Source organism: Bombyx mori, chromosome 15, assembly GCF_030269925.1.
Source record: "Bombyx mori chromosome 15, ASM3026992v2".
Lineage (NCBI taxonomy): Eukaryota > Metazoa > Arthropoda > Insecta > Lepidoptera > Bombycidae > Bombyx > Bombyx mori.
The window spans coordinates 5,777,464-5,798,320 of record NC_085121.1 but is presented as its reverse complement, the minus strand read 5'-3'; the positions used below and the strand labels follow the sequence as shown (position 1 = coordinate 5,798,320).

The window sequence follows — 20,857 nt, the reverse complement described above, 5'->3', positions numbered from 1 at the left end:
TAAAATAAAGTTGATTTACTATAAAAAATTGTTTCCCTAAAATTTCATCATACTTTATGGTAACCCTACACTCCAGTGAGGTGTTCGTTACAACTGTTTAAGTGCCTAAACGAACAAAATGCATTTTTGTTTCTTTCTAGACGTTCCTTTTGCACGCAACCATTATGTAATGGTTGATGAATGCAATCTGGTTTTATGTTTAAAAAGATATATTTCTTCAAACGTGCGTTTGCTTCATTAGTGTTTTTAACATCGTTATTCGTTATTATTATTATGTTTTCAAAATCGTGTTTGAAGATATAATACAAACTGAGAGTTGATTATGTGTTATAATGGTTTAAAATTTTATAAACAATAAAAAATGTTCCATACTATATTTTAGAGTCAATCGATGTTAACGATTCAGAATAACTTTGTTTATCATTGTAAAAATCAACGTTATTGTTTTTTCGTGTTTGTGTTAAATCTCAATAACAGTGGTATGTAACGGTGCTTTTAGGTACCGCAAGCACCGGTCACCGTCCTTGTCGAACCTGTCGCTTGCGACGAAGGGCTCGACGAGCGAATTAACCCACAGACACACAGCCCACTGAGTTTCTCGCCGGATCTTCTCGGTGGGTCGCGTTTCCGATCCAGTGGTAGATTCTGCGAAGTACTGCTCTTGCTAGGGTCAGTATTAGCAACACTCCGGTTTGAGCCCCGTGAGCTCACCTACACGTCAAAGAGAAGCTGAAATAGTCTCTTGAGGCTATCAGCATTGGTAGGAACAAAAAAAAAGTTGGTGAGGTCACTTTTTGCTAAGAAAGTAAACAATTGTATGTAATAATATTAATTGAAAATAATGAACATTCAACATTCTATTGATTTTTTAAGATATTTCTTTCATAAAAAAATAGTTTCATGAAATAGAGATTCTTATTTTTTTCATTTACCTCAATGTTCCATTCGTCAAGACAGATTAGCCATTTTCGCAATTTCTCATTCTCACTTAGCACGCATTTTCATTATCTTTAGAATTGCGCCTGTATCAGCTCAGATCTTTATGGCTTGAAAGGATTTGTTATTGAAACGGTTGGTTAAATAAAATTCCGGTAAGACGTATTTATAAGGCCGCACGTCATTGTTTTATTAAACATATACATACAAGAATTCGACCTCCCTTCTCAAGAAGGCTGGCTCGTTCTTGTTTCCGGAATTACTAATCTCAAAATATAAAAATGAATTGCTGTTCGTTTGTCTCGCTAAAACTTGAGAACGGCTGGACCGATTTGGCTAATTTTGATGTTGAATGATTTGTGGAAGTCCAGGGAAGGTTTAAAAGGTTTAAAATAAATATGAAAATGCTCGGAATTAAATAAAAAAACTATTGTTTTTCCTTTGATGTGTCCCCCGTCGGACGGATTACTTTTGTTTGTTTTAAGTTTATTTTACACAAAAGTTCAGGTCTTTTATTTATCGATTGAGGCACTACGAAGTCTGCCGGGTCAGTTAGTACTGAATAAAAGGAGACCTCATCTGCCAACAAAAGCAATAAAAAATGACGATTAAAATATCTCAAGGTTTTTTTTTTTATTGCTTTGCTGGGTGGACGAGCTCACAGTCCACCTGATGTTAAGTGGTTACTGGAGCCCATAGACATCTACAACGTAAATGCGCCATCCACCTCGAGATATCAGTTCTAAGGTCTCAGTATAGTTACAACGGCTACCCCACCCTTCGAACCGAAACGCATTACTGCTTCACGGCGGAAATAGGCGGGGTGGTAGTACCTACACGTGCGGACTCCCAAGAGGTCCTACCACCAGTGATAAAAACGTATTCTCTAAACTACATAGTGAACTACAACTTTCGTATTCATGAAAATACAGCAATTCATTTTAACTTAGGTACATCTTAGACAACACAGCTTGTGTTTTACAGCTTGGCAAAAGACCAGAAGATAAAACAAACCTGACATTTTTGAACTTACTTTTGTGTTTATTTGAAAATAAAACAATTATTTTTAATTGACAACATTTTAATTACAAAACACCACAAAATCTATGCGACATAGAATGCCGATCTCGATACGCTTAAGTACACTGCCATGTATCTTATTAGCGTCATTTATATTAATACATAAATTTAATACTTTAAGTTGCTTTAAACTAATAGTACATACAATGTAATATTTATTATAAACAGCTAAAATTTATATAATTTACAATCCCACGTAAACATTAATAATGTTTTAGCTTAGGAAACGTGGTTTAATATAAAAATTCACATTTTTCTCGTCAAGATATAGGTAGTAGAAATAAGATATAAAATAAATAAAAATTGCGTTCATTTAAATATTTTTTATTTATTTTTACTGAAACTCTTCAAAGGCTTTAATTTATTTGAATGAAACCAACACTATATTAGCCAAATTAAACAGTGAAACCGCATCGTAATGATTCAATGGCTTAAAAAATATGCGTTGGAGATTTTATAACATGGTCTTCTAGGACGTAAATAAGGATTGCAAAAACTGCGTATTTGGGGTACAGTCTATGTACATAATTAGCGGCACTGTACCATTTTTTAAAGGTTATCGATACAAATTCAGTGGTTCATTTTCGCCTCAAAAAACTTAAGTAAATTCAAACCATCTTTATAAGACTTTAGTTAATCTTTACTTTCAAATTCATTTGAACAAAAGTTTTGGAGATTTTGTTGTTTGTCTACTCATTAGATTATCTGACGAATTCCTGAGCATTTCTATTTACTTTCTTACAATTAGAAATAAAATTAATAATATTAATGGGATATACTGGGCCGTAACATACTTACGTTTGTTGTAACTTAGAAGCTTGGGTACCTACCTAAATTCTAAAACAATTACTAATTCATCAACACAACATCAATTTCATATTATACACATTCTTACACAATCGCTTATAATATCACATATTCGGACAATCCCTGTCCTTTACGAAATACAAATGTCAACAGGGTCGAATTCGGAACTCCGAACATATTATAATTATCGTATTAATTCGAGATTTTTCAAAGCAATGTCTCAACGTTACTGTCAATTGTCTCGTCAACACTGAACTCACTTTTCTTGAAACACTATAATTATTTATTATTGTTTATTTTAAGTTAGACGTGGATAGTTTCCTCGTCGTCGTCATCGTCAGAGCGTTGTTCTAGGGAGGGTTCTGGAGGGGGCGCGGGGCTGCCCGGGTCTAGGTCTGGTGAGGGTGAGCGTCGAGCCTGCGCGTAGTACCCTAACGCACCCAGCGCCGGCGCACCTAGACCCAGGTGCGCTGAGGGACCCGGCAACCCCAGTCCTAGTGGCGGGACGCCTCCTAATGGCGCACCAGGATATAACCTGCCGTAATCAAACAATTTAATTAACAAAAGATAAAAAAATCATAATTATAAAATAAAACTGGATACGGGCTGCGCAGGTTCAGTAATTATGGCGAGTCTTAGGGGAAGTCTGTCTCTAGCAGTGGACATATTATGTGGGCTTATGAGAATGTAAATAAAAACAGTTCTGTTACACCTGCTTATTTAAACATTCATTTCAATTCTGTTGTTTTCCGATACTAAAGAATTGTAGTATCGTTATAAAATGAATCAGACTAAACCTTAATATTATTTTTTACATAATTTCTATGACTTATATACCTGAGAAAATATAATTATAATTACAACAATTTTTACGGACGAGGGTGAATTGAAAACTAGTAAAGTAAAGAAAAGTTTGAAGTCGTCGTGGCCTAAAACTAAGGACGTCCGGCGCATTTGTGTTGAGCGATGCACCGGTGTTCGAGTTCCATCGAGGGTACCACTATTTCTAATGAAATACGTACTTAATAAATGTTCAAGATTGACTTCCACGATGAAGGAATAACATCGTGTAATAAAAATCAAACCCGCTAAATTATTTTTTGTGTAATTACTGCCTAAAACCACCACTCTGCCTATTTCTGCCGTGAAGCAGTAATGCGCTTCGGTTTGAAATTACCTTACTGGTGGTAGGACCTCTTGTGAGTCCGCGCGGGTAGGTACCACCGCCCTGCCTATTTCTGCCGTGAAGCAGTAATGCGTTTCGATTTGAAGGGTAAGACAGTCGTTGTAAATATACTGATATCTTAGAACTTATATTTCAATTTGGGTGGCGCATTTACGTTATAGATGTCTATGGGCTCCAGTAACCACTTAACACCGGCTCGCCTGTGAGCTCGTCCAACCATCGAAGCAATAAAAAAAGAAAAAAAAAGTTATAACTATACTGAGATCTTAAAACTCATATCTCAAGGTGGGTGGCGGCATTTACGTTGTAGGTGTCTATAGGCTCCGGTAACCACTTAGCGCCAGGTGGGCTGTGAGCTCGTCCACCCATCTATGCAATAAAAAAAAAGTGCGTGCGTACAAAGTACACATGTCAGAAGTGAAACTTTTTTGGTGAACTAATTTATAAGTCTTGCTTATATTTATACAAATCTAAAACTTTAGATTTCCGAGACTTAGAGGAAGGGAAAAAGGAAGATATGTTCCCGCCAAAAGTCTGTCAAATGTTAATCTCAAACCTCAGTGTTGACAGTCACATTATGTTTAGATTTCTAAATTGTAAATGACTAATATTTTGCCAATTGAATTGACTAATTTAATTTCATGCTATTTGATTAATGTTCCAAATTCTTTTCATTTCATTTCAATTCATATTAACATTTTTCACAAAAAAAATTTAAAATATTAGGCCGTATGGTATGATACGTTTGCCTTTCCAGTTTGAAAAATACAACAACTACTACTACTGACATTTGACAAGTACTTAATTTCAATATTATTTTGAAGTCACTTCCGTTGCATACCTGCGTGACGTTCTGTAAAAATTTTACCCTCATGCGCCTAAAGAAGTTTCACTTCAAAAAAGTTTTCGAAACTTCTAATAACTACAACAAAAAAATACAAAATACAGTTATAACCTATTCAAATTATATTTATGTATCTATCAAGATGTGTTTATGCAGCAAAGCACATTATAAAGTTAATTATTACACAATAGATAACACAACGTGGGAATGAGGTGTTGGATTTAGATCATTTAATTTAATTATTGTGAATACTTTTGTAAAGAATAATTGTTAATTGACATGTAAACAAAAGATAAGAAAATTATAAATACAAACCGGCCGAATTTTGTTTCGTCAGCGCATGTTGGAACGGTTGTGAAGGTATAACACTAAATATATATTTTTTAGATCCAACTACGAGTAAATCAAATTCAAATTCGCGTTATCTTCGGTATCAAATAAAAAGAAAAATAATGGTATATTGTATGTAATATAATGTAATAGGTAATATGGGTATGTATATAAAAAATGGTATGTTTCATATGGCCCAAAATTCACCCACAGCCAGGTATCGGGCCTTAACTTATCCCAAAAAAAATATATATATTTTTTTGCTTAGATGGGTGGACGAGCTCACTGCCCACCCGGTGTTAAGTGGTTAATGGAGCCTATAGACATCTACAACGTAAATGCACCACCCACCTTAAGATATAAGTTCTAAGGTCTCAGTATAGTTACAACGGCTGCCCTACCCTTCAAACCGAAACGCAATACTGCTTCACGGCAGAAATAGACGGGGCGGTGGTACCTACCCGTGCGGACTCATAAGAGGTTATACCACCAGTAATTACGCAAATTATAATTTTGCGGGTTAGATTTTTTACTACACGATGCTATTCCTTCACCGTGGAAGTCAATCGTGAACATTTGTCAAGTACGTATTTCATTAGAAAAATTGGCACCCGCCTGCGGGATTCGAACACCGTTGCATCGCTATATACGAATGCAACGGACGTCTTATCTTTTAGGCCAAGACGACTTTAAAACAAGAAAACAAAAGTGTATTTACCTATAAGGAAGTGGTTTCTGTAACGTGTTAGCGCTAGCAGAAGCGGCGGCTGCAGCTGTGGCGGCTGCCTGTCTGTAGTAAAGGTCGGCCGTCGCCGGGGCTGGTTGGGTAGGATAGGCTGGCACGCCTGCCCAGTATCCTCCGTACAGACGCTGAAAAGCCGCATAGTTCCCAGCTTCTGCTAGAAGCTCCAAGCCGACTGCCGTTTGACGTTTCCATTTTGTCCTGTACAAAAAAAAAACTTAGTTACTGTAACAAAAAAACATGCTTTTTTTATAATTTTTACAAGTAGATATTTATTGAAAATGATACCATTATCGCTCCGTTAACTTCTCAAATGGACCATATATATCTTTGTACAAATCCCGCAAGGTATTCTTCCACACAACGGTTCATGCCACATTAGCGACTTAAATTGGCTCTAAAATTTTCTAAATTGTCATTTACGCTCCCCAAAATCCATAGATCAGTAGTAGTAACCCTACAGATGCCGTGACCCCGATCGTCATCAAATTTGTCACAGACCACTCGAGAGTACAATGAGGACACCGCAATGATAGAAGCAATAAAAAATATAAATAAAATAATAAATTTTACAAAACGTCTTGGGCACTCGTGTGTTCGCCGGAGCGTGGTCGAGTACTTTAATTTGATTTATTTGATTCGTTTGCGAAAGGGTGAGCCCGTATAAATTACTTGTATTGCCCCGGGGTTGACGATCTTTTGACTACTCTATTTGCTTTAGATACATGACGGATTTAATGAATTGAAAATTTTATTTGGTGGGAAACTTAGACCGTTATTACATATTTATAAATAGAATAATATGGTTAACAAACACATGATATTACTATACGTCTTGGATACGCCAATATTAATACATTGTAAAATTATAATAACTAGTTAGATAAATTATAGGATTACTAAATAACTTTAAATTATTTCTACAAAAACAAAACTGATATTATATATATTATTTTGAAAAACAAACAACTGCCCGTGTAGACAAACAAAACCGAAACTCAGAAACACAAAACAATACAAACCCCATTTTTCAAAATTTAATTTAATTTTGTTCTCCAGTACTCGATTAGTTCCAAAGTGGTTCGTTATTGTCATCGAGTGAAGTTTTTTTTTTTTAATAATTCGCGGGGAGTTATTATTGGGATGAGCATTATCATTGCCATTATTATCATACTGCCGAGGGAACCATTGTTCCCCTGCGACAACGCGGGGCTGCGGTTGTTAGCAAACGCTTCACTGGGTACCTCGTTAATTAATTTCTATAAATGCATCATTTAATTTCATTAAATGCAAATGAGGGGGAGTTCTTGAGTGCTATCGTAAAATGATTAATAACTTGAAATTTATGTTGTTTTTTTAATCGAATGTTCACATTCCCGAAGCTTAGTTTGACGCTAATTGGGTAACCGTTTCACATTAGAGACATAGGTGTTTTAATAAGTATTTAAGCAGCATTAAAGCTCCTAATTTAAATCCCACTCTTTAATTTATCAGTAGCTGACAAGTGATCGATAGAAAGCGAGTGCACTCCCATTAATCATATTATTATGACGGGTTATTCTAAAGATACGTCACTCGAGCGCACTTATTTAATTGTCAAGTGGTGAATGAGAGGCAATCTGCTCAGTGACACTATTCTTTTTATTGCCGCCGCGGGGTCCGAACAAAAAGCTCTCAAAGCGCACTTAAATTCAGTTTGGTATCTCGGATCCCGGATCTATCAACAGACAATACTATTCTCCCTTTCTAACTTAAGCGGATAGTATCAAGAGCGAGTTTCTTCCATCTCTGTTACGCAGGCCCCCGGTGGAGTCTGAGAACGCTCCGCCCAATGGTTTAGTGATTTGATGCTGCGTAAACTGATTCAATTGTATTCGAGAAGATCGGCTCGAGAATACGCTCTAAGCGTTCACGTTAAAGACTAAAATGGTCCGGTAAAACGGTGGCGCTTACGACCTCTCAGCGGGGGAGGCTGTTTTTCTCGGTTTGAGTTTTTCGAAGACGTGATGCGAATTCGGCTTGTATATCCGGCAGACAAAGAGCACTTTCATCGATCCGAAGAGCTTGTGCCGCAGTTAGCGCTTACGTCCTTCCGTTTCTGAAACGTCGACTCGAATTTGAGCTTTATCGAACGTTATTTATACGCCGCTTAGAAAGTTTCGGAAACATGTTCGTAGGAGTGTTCATATGGGAATCGTAGAGCTTTTATTATCACGAACGGGTAATACGTGTATGACTCCGATCGCGTCACACTTTAACGGTATTGCAATAAATTTTCAAATAAAATAAGACATTGTAGTTTTTTACGATGTTATTTATTCCAGAAGCAGAATTTATATTATAATCAAAAGTCCACAAATTTGTTTTCGAAATATTTATGACATTTTTGTTACTATAAAAATCTGACGGACGGTAAAAACTAGATTTATAAAAAAACATTGACAAAATACCTAGCTCTAACAAATAACCAAGGCGCAGTAAGTACATAAAATTGCGTGCAACTTAATCAGCAATCGAGAGGTAGTTCGCATAATGAGAGGTCTTATGTAGAAGGGAGATTGAAGCCTCTCATTGCTTTAACGACCTAGAGCATTTGATAACTATACGGTACAACTAGACTCGGGACTGAATCGATTTAAACTCAAAGCAGAAAGCAAATCAGAATCCCGGACATTCTGTCAAACTTCATAGATAAGGTTTATTATCATAGTTTAATTTATACTTTTAAATTGACAGTTCATAACAATACTTTTTATGGTTACTCGCCAATTTGAGTTTTATTTGTTTACTTTTTATAGTTGTACGTTGTATTTTACATCGGAGCGTTACATCATGTCTTATTTTTATTATTAGGGTTGGGAGTTGGTACATAACGCTTTTTACTATCTGAAAGTTACTACAATTATTATTCGTCAATAAAGATAAAGCAAACCAATGAAAAATATGGTCCTCTGTTTAATTTCTTTAGGTAAAATATATACTATGTGATAAAATCGTTCGCAAAAAGGTGTAATGTTTTAATATTTTGACTTGAAGATAAATTATAAATAAAAAATTAATTAGTGAAATCGCGAACGGGCGTCCAACATATTTTTTTGAATTACAGTATTTTAGATATAAAATAGTAATAGCTTATCTGTAGTAAGTAATAGCTTATCTGTTCTACTTAATCATTTTTTATTAAAACATTATAAATTAATAATATACATATAAACACACTTTCCCTTTTATATTTTAACAAATTATACTCGTACAGTTCACAGTAAGTCAACAAAATAAATGTTTTTTTGCGTAATTTTTAGTCCGATATAAAATCTACTTTTTACCGGCGTTTAATATTTTTGTTGTTCACAAAATTAAATATTTATTCTACAATGGTGACTGCCATTTATGTATACAACATTTTATTTTTTATGTTAAAAAAAATAATTTTGCCACATCCACTTTTAAAGCGAGACAAATTGATTTTTTTTTTCTCCTACCTAAGCTGATGATAGCCTTGAGAGGCTATTTCAGCTTAACCTTAACTAGTAGGTGAGCTCACGGGGCTCAAACCGGAGTATTGCTAACACTGGCCCTAGCAAGAGCAGTGCTTCGCAGAATCTACCACCGGATCGGAAACGCGACCCACTGAGAAGATCCGGCGAGAAACTCAATGGGCTGTGTCTATGGGTTAATTCGCTCGTCGAGCCCTTCGTCGCAAGCGACGGGTTCGACGAAGATGGTGACCGGTGCTTGTGGTACCTAAAAACACCGTTATAGGATCGGGATCGGGCGACGTCGACGCCGACGAGGACGTCGACTGTTTACCATTCGGTCTACAGGATCGGGTATGTGACAAATTGAGCATAAAATAGGAATATATGGGCAGCTTGTGAATTGTCGCGTTTACTGATAACTATTAAACTAAATTCTCAGTTGATACAAAGTATGCAAGTGTCATCAGGTCAGGCCCGTTCAAGTCAGTTACATTTTTTATACAAATATCCACATTATAGAATCGGAACGCATGAATTAATTACTAGTAAGTAGGTATATTTGAATGTTTAATTCTATTTGAATTTATTAGAATTTAGATAACAATATTTGAATTCCACTGAGAGTATTAGATTTTTTTCTTTGCTATAATAAAAACCATGAGTTTAGTGAAAATGAGATTTTAAGTATCCATGACCTAACAAGTAACAGTCCTTGTACCAGCACTGATGGGATAGACATACCTAATAGGGATGATCCGAAAGCGCTAACGACACGCCTTATAGCCATTAGGTGAAAAAGACGGTATAGTGAGACTTTGGTACAAAAATAAGATTTATTTGTTTCATAATATAAAAAAAAAAAACCCAAATAATATATATACATCGATTAATTCCAAATAGTTTTTATTTGTCATACTGAATTTTCATTAGATTCGAAATATGATCACGTCTCGAGATGTATGGAGGCAATCACGTTGTAGTATATTGTTCCTTGTTTTCCTAATAGTAGACGGGCTATACTAGCTTACCTGATTCTGTAAAATTAAATAATATTAATACTTGGTTAAGAACAACAAGGCCGGTACGTATTTTGCACAAAGAATTAGCATTGCTATCCAGCGTGGAAATGCTGCCAGCCTTCTGGGAACGCTGCCAACCGGCGGTGAGTTAACGCAGATTTTCTATTTATAAGTGGCTTTACCTAAATACTTATTATTTTTATTCATTTATTAGGTTGTTTGTATATACATTATTTATGAAGTTAAATCAATTAATTCGGTAAAATAAGGTTTGTTAAATTAAGGTTAGGTTAGAACAACTACACGAAATACGTACCTACTGATAAAACAAAAAAACGGACATGAATCACGATCAAATGAATTCTAAATTACGAGGCACGAATCTAATCCTAATGCTTGATAATAAAACCCGACCAAACTATAGAATGGCATTGGCACCGTGATTATTGTGTAAACGATCGGCCGACGCGACCGGAACGTCCTTGTTTCGATTCCCGTGTCTCTCTGGAGGTGTAATTTCGCGGGTTCCGGATAAACGATTAGGATTCCTGGTAGCTAAGGCAACCGCGAATTATGTCATTAGAGTTGTATGCATACATGAGTAGTTTCTTCATAACGTTCGGACTGTGTAATACACAAATACTGTTTTGAGCGCACACTAAGCATTTGACTTTTATAATGTATTTTTTATTTTTTTTATTGCATAGATAGGTGGACGACCTCTCAGCCCACCTAGTGTTAAGTGGTGACCGGAGCCCATAGACATCTACAACGTACCTAAATGCCGCCACCCACTTTGAGATATATGAGTTCTAAGGTCTCGAGTATAGTTACAACGGCTGCCCCACCCTTCAAACCGAAACGCATGACTGCTTCACGGCAGAAATAGGCAGGGCGGTGGTACCTACCCGTGTGGACTCATAAGAGGTCCTACCACCAGTAGTGTTTTTTCTTTTTTTTTTATTGCTTAGATGGGTGGACGAGCTCACAGTCCACCTGGTGTTAAGTGTTTACCGGAGCCCATAGACATCTACAACGTAAATGCTACCACCCACCATGAGATATAAGTTCTAAGGTCTCAAGTATAGTTACAACGGCTGCCCCACTCTTCTAACCGAAACGCGTTATTGTTTCACGGCAGAAATGGGCAGAGCGGTGGTACCTACCCGTACGGACTCACAAGAGGTCCTACAACCAGTAGTGTAGTGATTGATTAAATGATTTAGTTGTAGTGATTTGAATATGCCTTCTGCATGTACATTTTTAGTATTTAATTACCTTTTAAATGGTTATTTTATGTCGTGAGCCCCGAGTTAAGGTATGTATAAATATAAAGATGCCACTTGTGTTACGAGAAAAAACATCAGAACCTGTTTAATCAATAATTTAGTGCGAGCATTTTTTCGTTTAATTGTGCATTACAACAGAGAAGTTTCTTAAATCAACATTTTAATGAAAACAACATAGGAATTAACATAAAGTGATGCAGCATTTAATGTATTGAAAAAGAAAGAGTGTTAGGGGAAAGCATTCTATCTCTCTCACACGCCTCCTCAATTATCGCAGTGGGATCATAAACCGTTTTCAGGATGTTATTTTGTTATTCGAACACTATCTGCAACTTTACCGCCCTGCCTATATACTGGTGGTAGGACCTCTTGTGAGTCCGCACGGGTAGGTACCACCGCCCTGCCTATTTCTGCCGTGAAGCAGTGATGCGTTTCGGTTTGAAGGGTGGGGCAGCCGTTGTAACTATACTGAGACCTTAGAACTTATGTCTCAAGATGGGTGGCGCATTTGCGTTGTAGATATCTATGGGCTCCAGTAACCACTTAACTTCAGGTGGGCTGTAAGCTCGTCCACCCATCTAAGCAATAAAAAAAAAAACGTCATGTTTAAAAGGCTTCCATAAATTTTGACACGATTTCTTGTTTCAATAATTTAAATATTGGATAACATTACTTTTTTTTAAATAATCCTATCCTATTTTTTGTTAAATGCATCTAAAAATTGAACATGTTCAAAACATTAGTTCATGTTATCGAGGATATCCCCCACTCACTCAAATGACGTCTTGTTTGTACCTTGTTAAACACGTAAAATCCATTAGGCGAATTAGTCGAACAAAAAGACGTAAAAATCATTATATTCGTCAATGATATTTATCAAAGCCGAAACGAACATATTATGGTCAAATATTCGTTGTATTTGTTATAAACAGCGATAATTTCTTCAATAATTTTGATTTGATGTTAATTTGTGTAACTGCGTTATATGTATGTATATTTATTCTACATTTATGGTACCAACACAAACAGTCTCTAAATTTTATAGACACCTGTTTATGCATTATTTAAGAAACGCATACTAAGTATTTAGCGGGTATAGGACGTACTATACCATTTAAATGCCAATGGTTGCAGTGAAATTTTCATCGTCTCGAATATCTCTTAATCCGCTCTTCATATAGGCATAATTTCTTCGCGGCTGAAATAAGGGCAGTTGTAGAATGTAGTATATAAATCTGATTCAAAACATCCAGTGGAAAACAAACACGGCCCGATCATGAAATCTGTGTGATTCAAATTTTAATTTGAAATGTGAAGAAGTGTATGATTGAAATTGTTCACCCGCAATTAATATCTGAAGCAATGATCCAAGCATTAAAAATACATATTTGATATGATATTCTTTAATTATTACTGGAAAGTTGTTTCCAACAAACAATAATATGTAAAATTCGGACAACGCGGCTCACCGCCAATTTATTAAACACAAATTTAGTGATTTTCATTTTAATAAACTCTGTATTATAGTAATACTTTAATCCTGTCTGTATAATGATGATACCGCATTTTGTAGCACCACTCGATGAATGACTTAATATTATTTTTAACTTTTACGAAGATTACAGAGTAGTAGTCCTCAAAAGTAAAGTGGCAAAAAACAAACTAAGCATTGCGAAACAACATAGTATGTATAATTACGTAATCTGGCATAATTGGATGTTGTTGCCGACTAAATGACGATAAATGACATTTTGCTCAGAGCCCTCGGCCTATTATCGGTATGGTTTTATGACGGACAGACAGACGCATTTATGATTTTTAAATAACATGATCTTTTAAATGAATCACACCATATCCGTAACTGGCGGATTCTTTCTAACATTATCAGGTGCCTTATTTATTCAATTAAAGTAAGCCAAAAAATTGCGATATGTCATCTATGAATACTAGTAAAAAATAGATTTTCAATTGTACTAAAAATACTAGACTATTTATTATTTTGTCCAGAATGTTCTACTGACGTATCTATATACTAATATATAAATGTGCAGTGGTTTTTACGGATGTTCCGTGATAACTACTGAACCATGCATCCGATTGACTTGAAACTTGGTATCCATGTAGAAAATGCATGTAGTTAATGGATAGGCTAATATTTATATGAGTGTTGGACTCCTTAATAATAATGACAATAAATAATAATGTTAATGTTAAATGCGCAGCGAAGCGAGCGAATACGGCTAGTTTAAAAATAAAGTTCCAAAATCAATTTTACTCATACCATTTGGACTAATATTTGAGGTTAAAAAAACACGGTCGTAGAAATAACAGTGTCAAATCTCAGCGGCGGTGGATTCGTAATGACCGGTGAGCGCCGGCGCCGATGACTTGCGCGCTACAAGATCACTGGCGGGAGCCGACGTTCACACGTCCTTCTTTACTGACTGTTTTTGTTATAAGGCTTTATTGTGAATATTATTACACGAAACTAGAGGCATAACGTCGCATATCTAATATTCATACTTTCAAATTGCACTTTTGAAACTATGATCGGTTTTAATGTATGGATTTAAAGATGTCTAGGCAAAGATTTATAAATTAAGTTTCCTTTTAATATTTAATCAAATCTATAGTCTAAAAGTACATTTATTTCTACATTACATTAATCTAGTACCGACACAGCACACGTGTTATCTAAATAACATATCAGGACTGCGTATGATTCTGATATCGCAAAATTTATTTTAATTTTTAGATTAAAAGCCATAATGGCATCGTCGGTTCTATATATTTGTGAGGCATGGAACAACTGAGCTAAATTGTTTCCCTTTAGTTGAAATAAGTTAACATATCCAAAAATCCCGTAAGAACTTTTAATTCACGAACGCTTGGAACAGTAACCTGTATATTTTGTCTATCGTCACATACGGCGTATGTCACGTCCATTCCATGACACAACTTCAAATAGCCAGTTGAAATAGTCTAGATGGCCATAGCAAGCTCGTAGATTCACGGATCGATATTGATTATGATCGGCATTGGGCATCTCAGCACAAGTTTCTACCATACGACCAGTAAATACCGGTTAGCGATCATAGTATGCTGGTAAATATATATTTTTGATGTATATAGTATGCTGATAGCCTAAGGGGCTATAGGTACCAGCTACTCTCGGTAGGATAGGTGAGTTGACGGCTCAACCTGAGAGAGTTTGCTAACACTAGCCCTAGCAAGAGCTTTGCTTCGTAGAATCTAGCATCGGAACGGAATTGCGACTCACTGAGAGGTTCCGGCGAGAAACTAGGTGGGCTGTATCTGTGGGTTAATTCGCTCGTCGAGCCATTCGTCGCAAGCGACGGGCTCGACGAGTACGGTGGCCGGTGCTTGTGGTACCTAAAAGCACCGTTAATGGATCGGGAGCATCCGTAATGACGTGTTTTGGGCGACGTCGACATATATCACATTATAACAAACATGCGAATTATTTAATAAAGACTACGAATTGCAAGAATATGAATATAAAGAACATTATGCTAATATTGATAATTATTTTTTACGCAATATAATACAATTGTTGAAGTTAATATGCCATAAAATTATTGGTTAAAAAAATTAAGTACCAAGATTACGGTAGATAATTAATAATATTAATTGTTATATTTTAGTAGTATCTCTCAAGTCATACTGCGTGTCGTGTTCGTTTTTTTCTTTTCTTTTTCAGAAACCAGTTTTTTATTTGTTATCTTGAGATTCATTCTAGTTTGAAATCAACATGTACGATCATACGAAATTTTATCAGTTAATGACTTCATTAAATTTAACAAATAGTATAATTTTATTACATTATTTATCCAGTCATGGCGCTTTCAAAGCATGAAATGTAAAATAATTCAAGAGCGAAGCTTTATATAAAAACGAAAGAAAGTGACCGCACACAAAAGCTGTTACATCCTTCAATTAACTCCGATTTCACACCCTTTCACGAACCGAAAAATCGAAGCCCAAACATTAGTTTAACCGAAATTATAGAAAATCAACAAAAAGTTGCGACAAAAAGCGGAGCCGAGGGCTGGTGTTGGGCATAGCGGCGATCGATAATGGTCTCGCAACTTCGGTTACTCCACCGAGCTAATTTACTACTTTAACGTAAGCAATATGAAATGTCTTTTGTTTGCTGAATACCATCTGTTGGACAGGTAATCGGCTGTTGATGTTTTGTGTCCGCTACCTAGCAAATAATTTTATAACTAGCTGCACCAGGCCACGCGTTGCTGTGACTTTGCCTAGTCAAATGGATTAATTATTACTCGTATTATATTGGGTCGCAACTTGGCGTCGCTCGGTGGAGCAGGACCTAAGTGTCTTGGGCATAACGTGGGAGTAGCTAGAACAGACTGCCCAAGACCGATGTAAATGGAAGGATTTGATTCGAGCCCCACACCCCAACAGAGGGTAATAGGAAAGAATAATGATTATATTGGGTATATAAAACTCGTATTCGAAGGCACCTTGTGTCAAAATCTGAAAGCAATCGACGAAGAACTATTTGAGTCTTATTATTTTAAAGAAACGAACTTTGATATTTTAATTTATATAATAAATTAATTAGAGATTTATGATGATAAATACAAATTTTATTAGATAAATATACGTACTATTTCTCTCAAAAAAAGATGAGCTAAGCGTAAAGACTTCAAATTGGCGGAAAAGATCTGGTTACTTGAATCATCAATTGAAAAAAAAAAGTAAATCAATTCGAAAAACACAAATCTCTAAACGAAACGAGGCTAAAGAGTCTTTATTCAATATCATCACGTTCAGATTTTGTATAAGGGCTTTCGATTATTAAAAATGGATAGTCGATCAATAGAAAATTAATATATAGTTTGTTTTTAGCTACCGTAGTTTTTATGGGCTCGGCCGAAGGCGGCAGCCGCCTAATTACAAACGTTTGTTTTTGGAATAGCCGCCCCAGGTACAAGCGGCGATATAACTCCCTAATTATTTTTTATTTGTTAAACTGACTTACTAGACGCCGAAAGTGGTTCTGAGTGATTTAAAATCAACCATTAGTGCCTTATTTGGTGTAATGAGTGCAGTTGTTTTTGAGCTTGAATTAATTAAGACACGTACTAAATAATATTTATTCGGTATTTATGAGGTAATATAAGATGTCTAAGACACTTCTTATTATAATCGTAAATGTATCTAATGTATATATAATTACAGACCTTTTTATGCTACCGCTCTCCAACTTACATCAAATTCTAATGGATATTCTAAGGTTGACCGAAATCTAACGGCTGCCAGAGGCCACAGACCCAATCGGAGTGGTCGCAGTCTCAATTTTCTTGGAATAGCTACTGTACTAAGCAAGATAGTAGCACCGAACTACCTATTGATCGAGAATAGTATAATATACAAGTGAGTCAGGCAAACATTGCCCTATAGTGAAAAAAAAAACAGAAACTTTATTGCAAGGCTACCTTCTGGGTTCAATTGTAAATCTAAATAATTCAGACAACTATTCAAGTATACGCAAAATTACAATGAGTACGTCAGCTTAGGAAGAATTCCGTGACAAACTTTCGTACAGAATATACATATATAGAGTATATAATAATATATACATACACAAAAATACTTTTCCAAACAATGGGTCTTTATGGGATATCAAACTGACTGTTCCACTGAAGCTACATTTGTAAAACATTGCAGTTTTAGATCGTGATTACAAAGAAGTATATTTTAATATGCGTAAAATGAGTGTGTACCAGGTTGTGTGCGCCAGTAGCAGTTACATTTCGATCCCACTGACTCAGCATCGCTTTGTGTGAGTCGCCGACACTCTCACGATGCTAACTATTGGTTTGTTCCAAGTCAATAGCGTTAAACCTTACTTTTATAAATTAACAAAATGCTAAAATAGAAAAATTACGAAAAATGTTTATTCAATATTAATGAATTAGTTTTTTTTTGTTGTCCTCAATTTCATAAACTAATTGAGAATACAGCTGGATACTTAAACACTATTTTGTGAGTTTTCGTAACTGGTATGTTAACTGAAGTTCACTTTTTTTTTTTTTTTTTTTATAGCTTAGATGGTTGGCCTAGCTCACAGCCCATCTGGTTGGTGTGAAGGAGCTACTGGAGCCCATAGGCATCTACGACGTAAATGCGCCACCCACCTTGAGATATAACTTCTAAGGTCTCAGTTTAGTTACAACGGCTGCCCCACCCTTCAAACCTAAACGCATTACTGCTTTACGACAGAAACAGGCAGGGTGGTGGTACCTACCGGTGGTGGTACTTCAGACTAACATAACGATTTGATAGCGTTTGTGAGCAATTCTATCTCGAAGAAAAGCAAAACAATTAAATAATAATTCAAATGACTCGTAGGTTGCACAAAAAATTTACATTAGCATTTTAGTTTTTATCTTTTTCTTGTCGGAGTACAAAATAAATTAAAATTAAACATGCTAATGTTTAAATGATCTACAAGACTAATTTACTAAGAAAAAAAAGGAACTATGCCGTTAGAATAATTTATCATCTCTTAACTATTTGAAAAATATGATTTTGCATTGGTGTTTTTTTAGATTCCATGAGAGTAATACGGGTATATCACTTGATTTTAAAACAAAGTAGGTATTCCGAGTTAAATTTTATTGAAACTGGACTGCATGATATCATCAAGCTATATAGCTTTATCCGATATAATATATTGAAGAAAATAAACACAATAAATCAAGAAGCATTAACGAATGCCTTAAAATATTCGTAGAGTATTTTTAATTTTTATTGCCCGTGTAGGCAGACGAGCATACGGCCCACCTGATGGTGAGTGATTGCCGTCGCCCATGGACTTCAGCAATGCCAGGGGCAGAGCCAAGCCACTGCCTACCGAAAGTACCTAAATAACTAACTAGTAAGAGTAACTAAATAATGGAATAATATTATTATGTAAAATTTAAAATACTTATTATTACAAATTACTTTTGTCTTGTTCAATCAAGATTATTATTAGGTGGTAACTCGATTCCAGATAAAATACTATGTGAATGTCGCTACCTTGAAGCACGTGTTCGAAGTCACAACTTTATTTTGCTTAAATAGGTGGACGAGCTCATGGTCCACCTGGTGTTAAGTGGTTACCGAAGCCCATAGATATCAACAACTTAAATACCGCCAACCACCTTGAGATAAGAGTTCTAACTTTCAGTTTTACACCACAATTGTCATCTTACACTTCAAACAGAAAGGCGTCATTGATTTACGGCAGAAATAGGCAGAATGATGGTACTTACCTACTATGTGCAGGCTCACAAGATGCTCTCCTACCACAAAAACTAGAACTGTATTGTCGATTATCCCGCTATATATTATCCCTATCGATTATCCCGCTATATATATATTGTGTACGCATCGCGGTTGAAATACGGTGATGGTAACAACCCGCTAATAAATGTCAACGAGTACTTGCGCAATATTCGTAAAATTTGCAATCTATTTCTTAAAATTCGATGTTAGTCTCCTCAATGTGGAAGTTTTTCATGTACAAATGATAGATACGTTTTCCATAGAAAATTTGGTACCAGCGATATTGACTATCTGGCAGTAGTAGTAGAAAACAATTGCCATTGCCTCCATGGAAGCTGAAATTGTAGCAGTCAGTGAAGCTACCAGAGAAATCGTTTGGCTTCGAAATATAATAATAGACATAACTATCAAAGAATACCAAGCGTGTCTTAGTATGAATAAATCAGTCCAGAATAGAATAATCGTATCGGTTCGTACACCGTACGATTTATCGTTTCGGTCGCGACAACTTTAGTTAACCATGAATTCATTTTCAACTTGGACCAAACATCAAAATATAGTTAATTGTTTTCTTACACGGTTGTTCTTGTTGTTTATTTTTTAATCCTATTACAGTACGAGGTAATCGTAATACGTTTTCCACTATTGTATTCATTTATTTAGTTCAAATTAATTATTATGTAAATTATTATTTTGTGAGTTTTGCGAAAATAATAAGCTCTCTCATTGTGCTATAGTAACTTGAGTTTATGTAAAATTAATTAATATTATATAGTTTTAGTTTATGTTCGTGTGAACGTTATAAAATCACATATCTTTGTGATTTTGAACTGGTTTTATTATATCTATAAACAAACTGGTTGGCAGCAAGATGGGAAGGAAAGATTTGCCTAGCATATCATTTATTCATTTGATGAACCGACAATCGACATAACATATGGACCCGCCTACCTGTCCTGGTGAAACTGGAAAGGCCTCTGGACCAACAGTAATCCCTCATTCATAAAAAAAACATGGACTTCAAAAGTTGACCAATTTGATTGGTCGAGTAATTTTCATTTAAATCTTGAAAGCACTCACCGTCGGTTCTGGTACCAAGTTTTGACCTGGGTGTCGGTCAGGCCCAGTTTCGCAGCCAACTCCATTCGATCCTGTACGCTGAGGTACTTTTGTCGTTCGAAGGACTTCTCAAGGGTCTGTAGTTGATGGTCGGTAAATGCTGTACGCGCTTTCCTCTGCTTCTTGGCCAGACCAGACCCGTCACCTCCGCAGCTCTTACTCGACACGTCATCAGAATCATCTTTCACACCTGGACAAAATACAGTTTCATTTTAATTAACGACTATTATAAGGTAAATTAACTTCTAACGAGTTAAAAAAGCATCAGCCAAGTTAATTAAATAAAATAAAACTCATTAATTCCAGTTAATTTTAAATGGACAAGTTATGTTTTTTTTTATATATCTACGTTTAAAACAAGTGACGTTCTGGTGATTATAATTATCATAATAAAACACTATAATTATAATTTTATTGCTCTTCGTGCTTTGGGGTAATCGAAATTACGGCTCACTCGGCATTAAGTGGCTACCGGAATCCACAACGTGATTACCTCTAACCTTCTTGGAAAATTTCGAAGTCTCAGGTCACTCCACCAGAAAATTGGCTACATGGTGATAACGGGCATGAGTTCATAAAATAGGGAGTATGGTGAACCTCTACTAATAGATTTTATTTCTTCACTGTGAAAGTCTTTTATGAGCACATATTATTTAGGAAAAAATGTATACGTGTCGGAAAATTTGAACTCGAGTATAGTCGA

The 20,857-nt window shown here is 35.7% G+C and overlaps 2 protein-coding genes across 2 annotated transcripts in view; both read right to left on the bottom strand.

The window, feature by feature from the left end:
• The window catches only part of LOC119629658 (uncharacterized), a 378,532-nt gene that overhangs the window by 297,744 nt on the left and 59,931 nt on the right, over positions 1 to 20,857 (bottom strand). The gene's annotated exons all lie outside the window — the stretch shown is intronic.
• Positions 1,997 to 20,857, bottom strand: part of LOC101747128 (homeobox protein B-H1) — a 34,821-nt gene continuing 15,960 nt past the window's right edge. The window contains exons 2-4 of the mRNA XM_004928530.5: positions 20,116 to 20,344; positions 5,902 to 6,126; positions 1,997 to 3,358 (exon numbers count right to left, since the gene is read on the bottom strand). Coding sequence (XP_004928587.1) covers positions 3,127 to 3,358; positions 5,902 to 6,126; positions 20,116 to 20,344 — 686 coding nt within the window. The 3' untranslated portion in view covers positions 1,997 to 3,126. The remainder of the gene's footprint in view (positions 3,359 to 5,901; positions 6,127 to 20,115; positions 20,345 to 20,857) is intronic.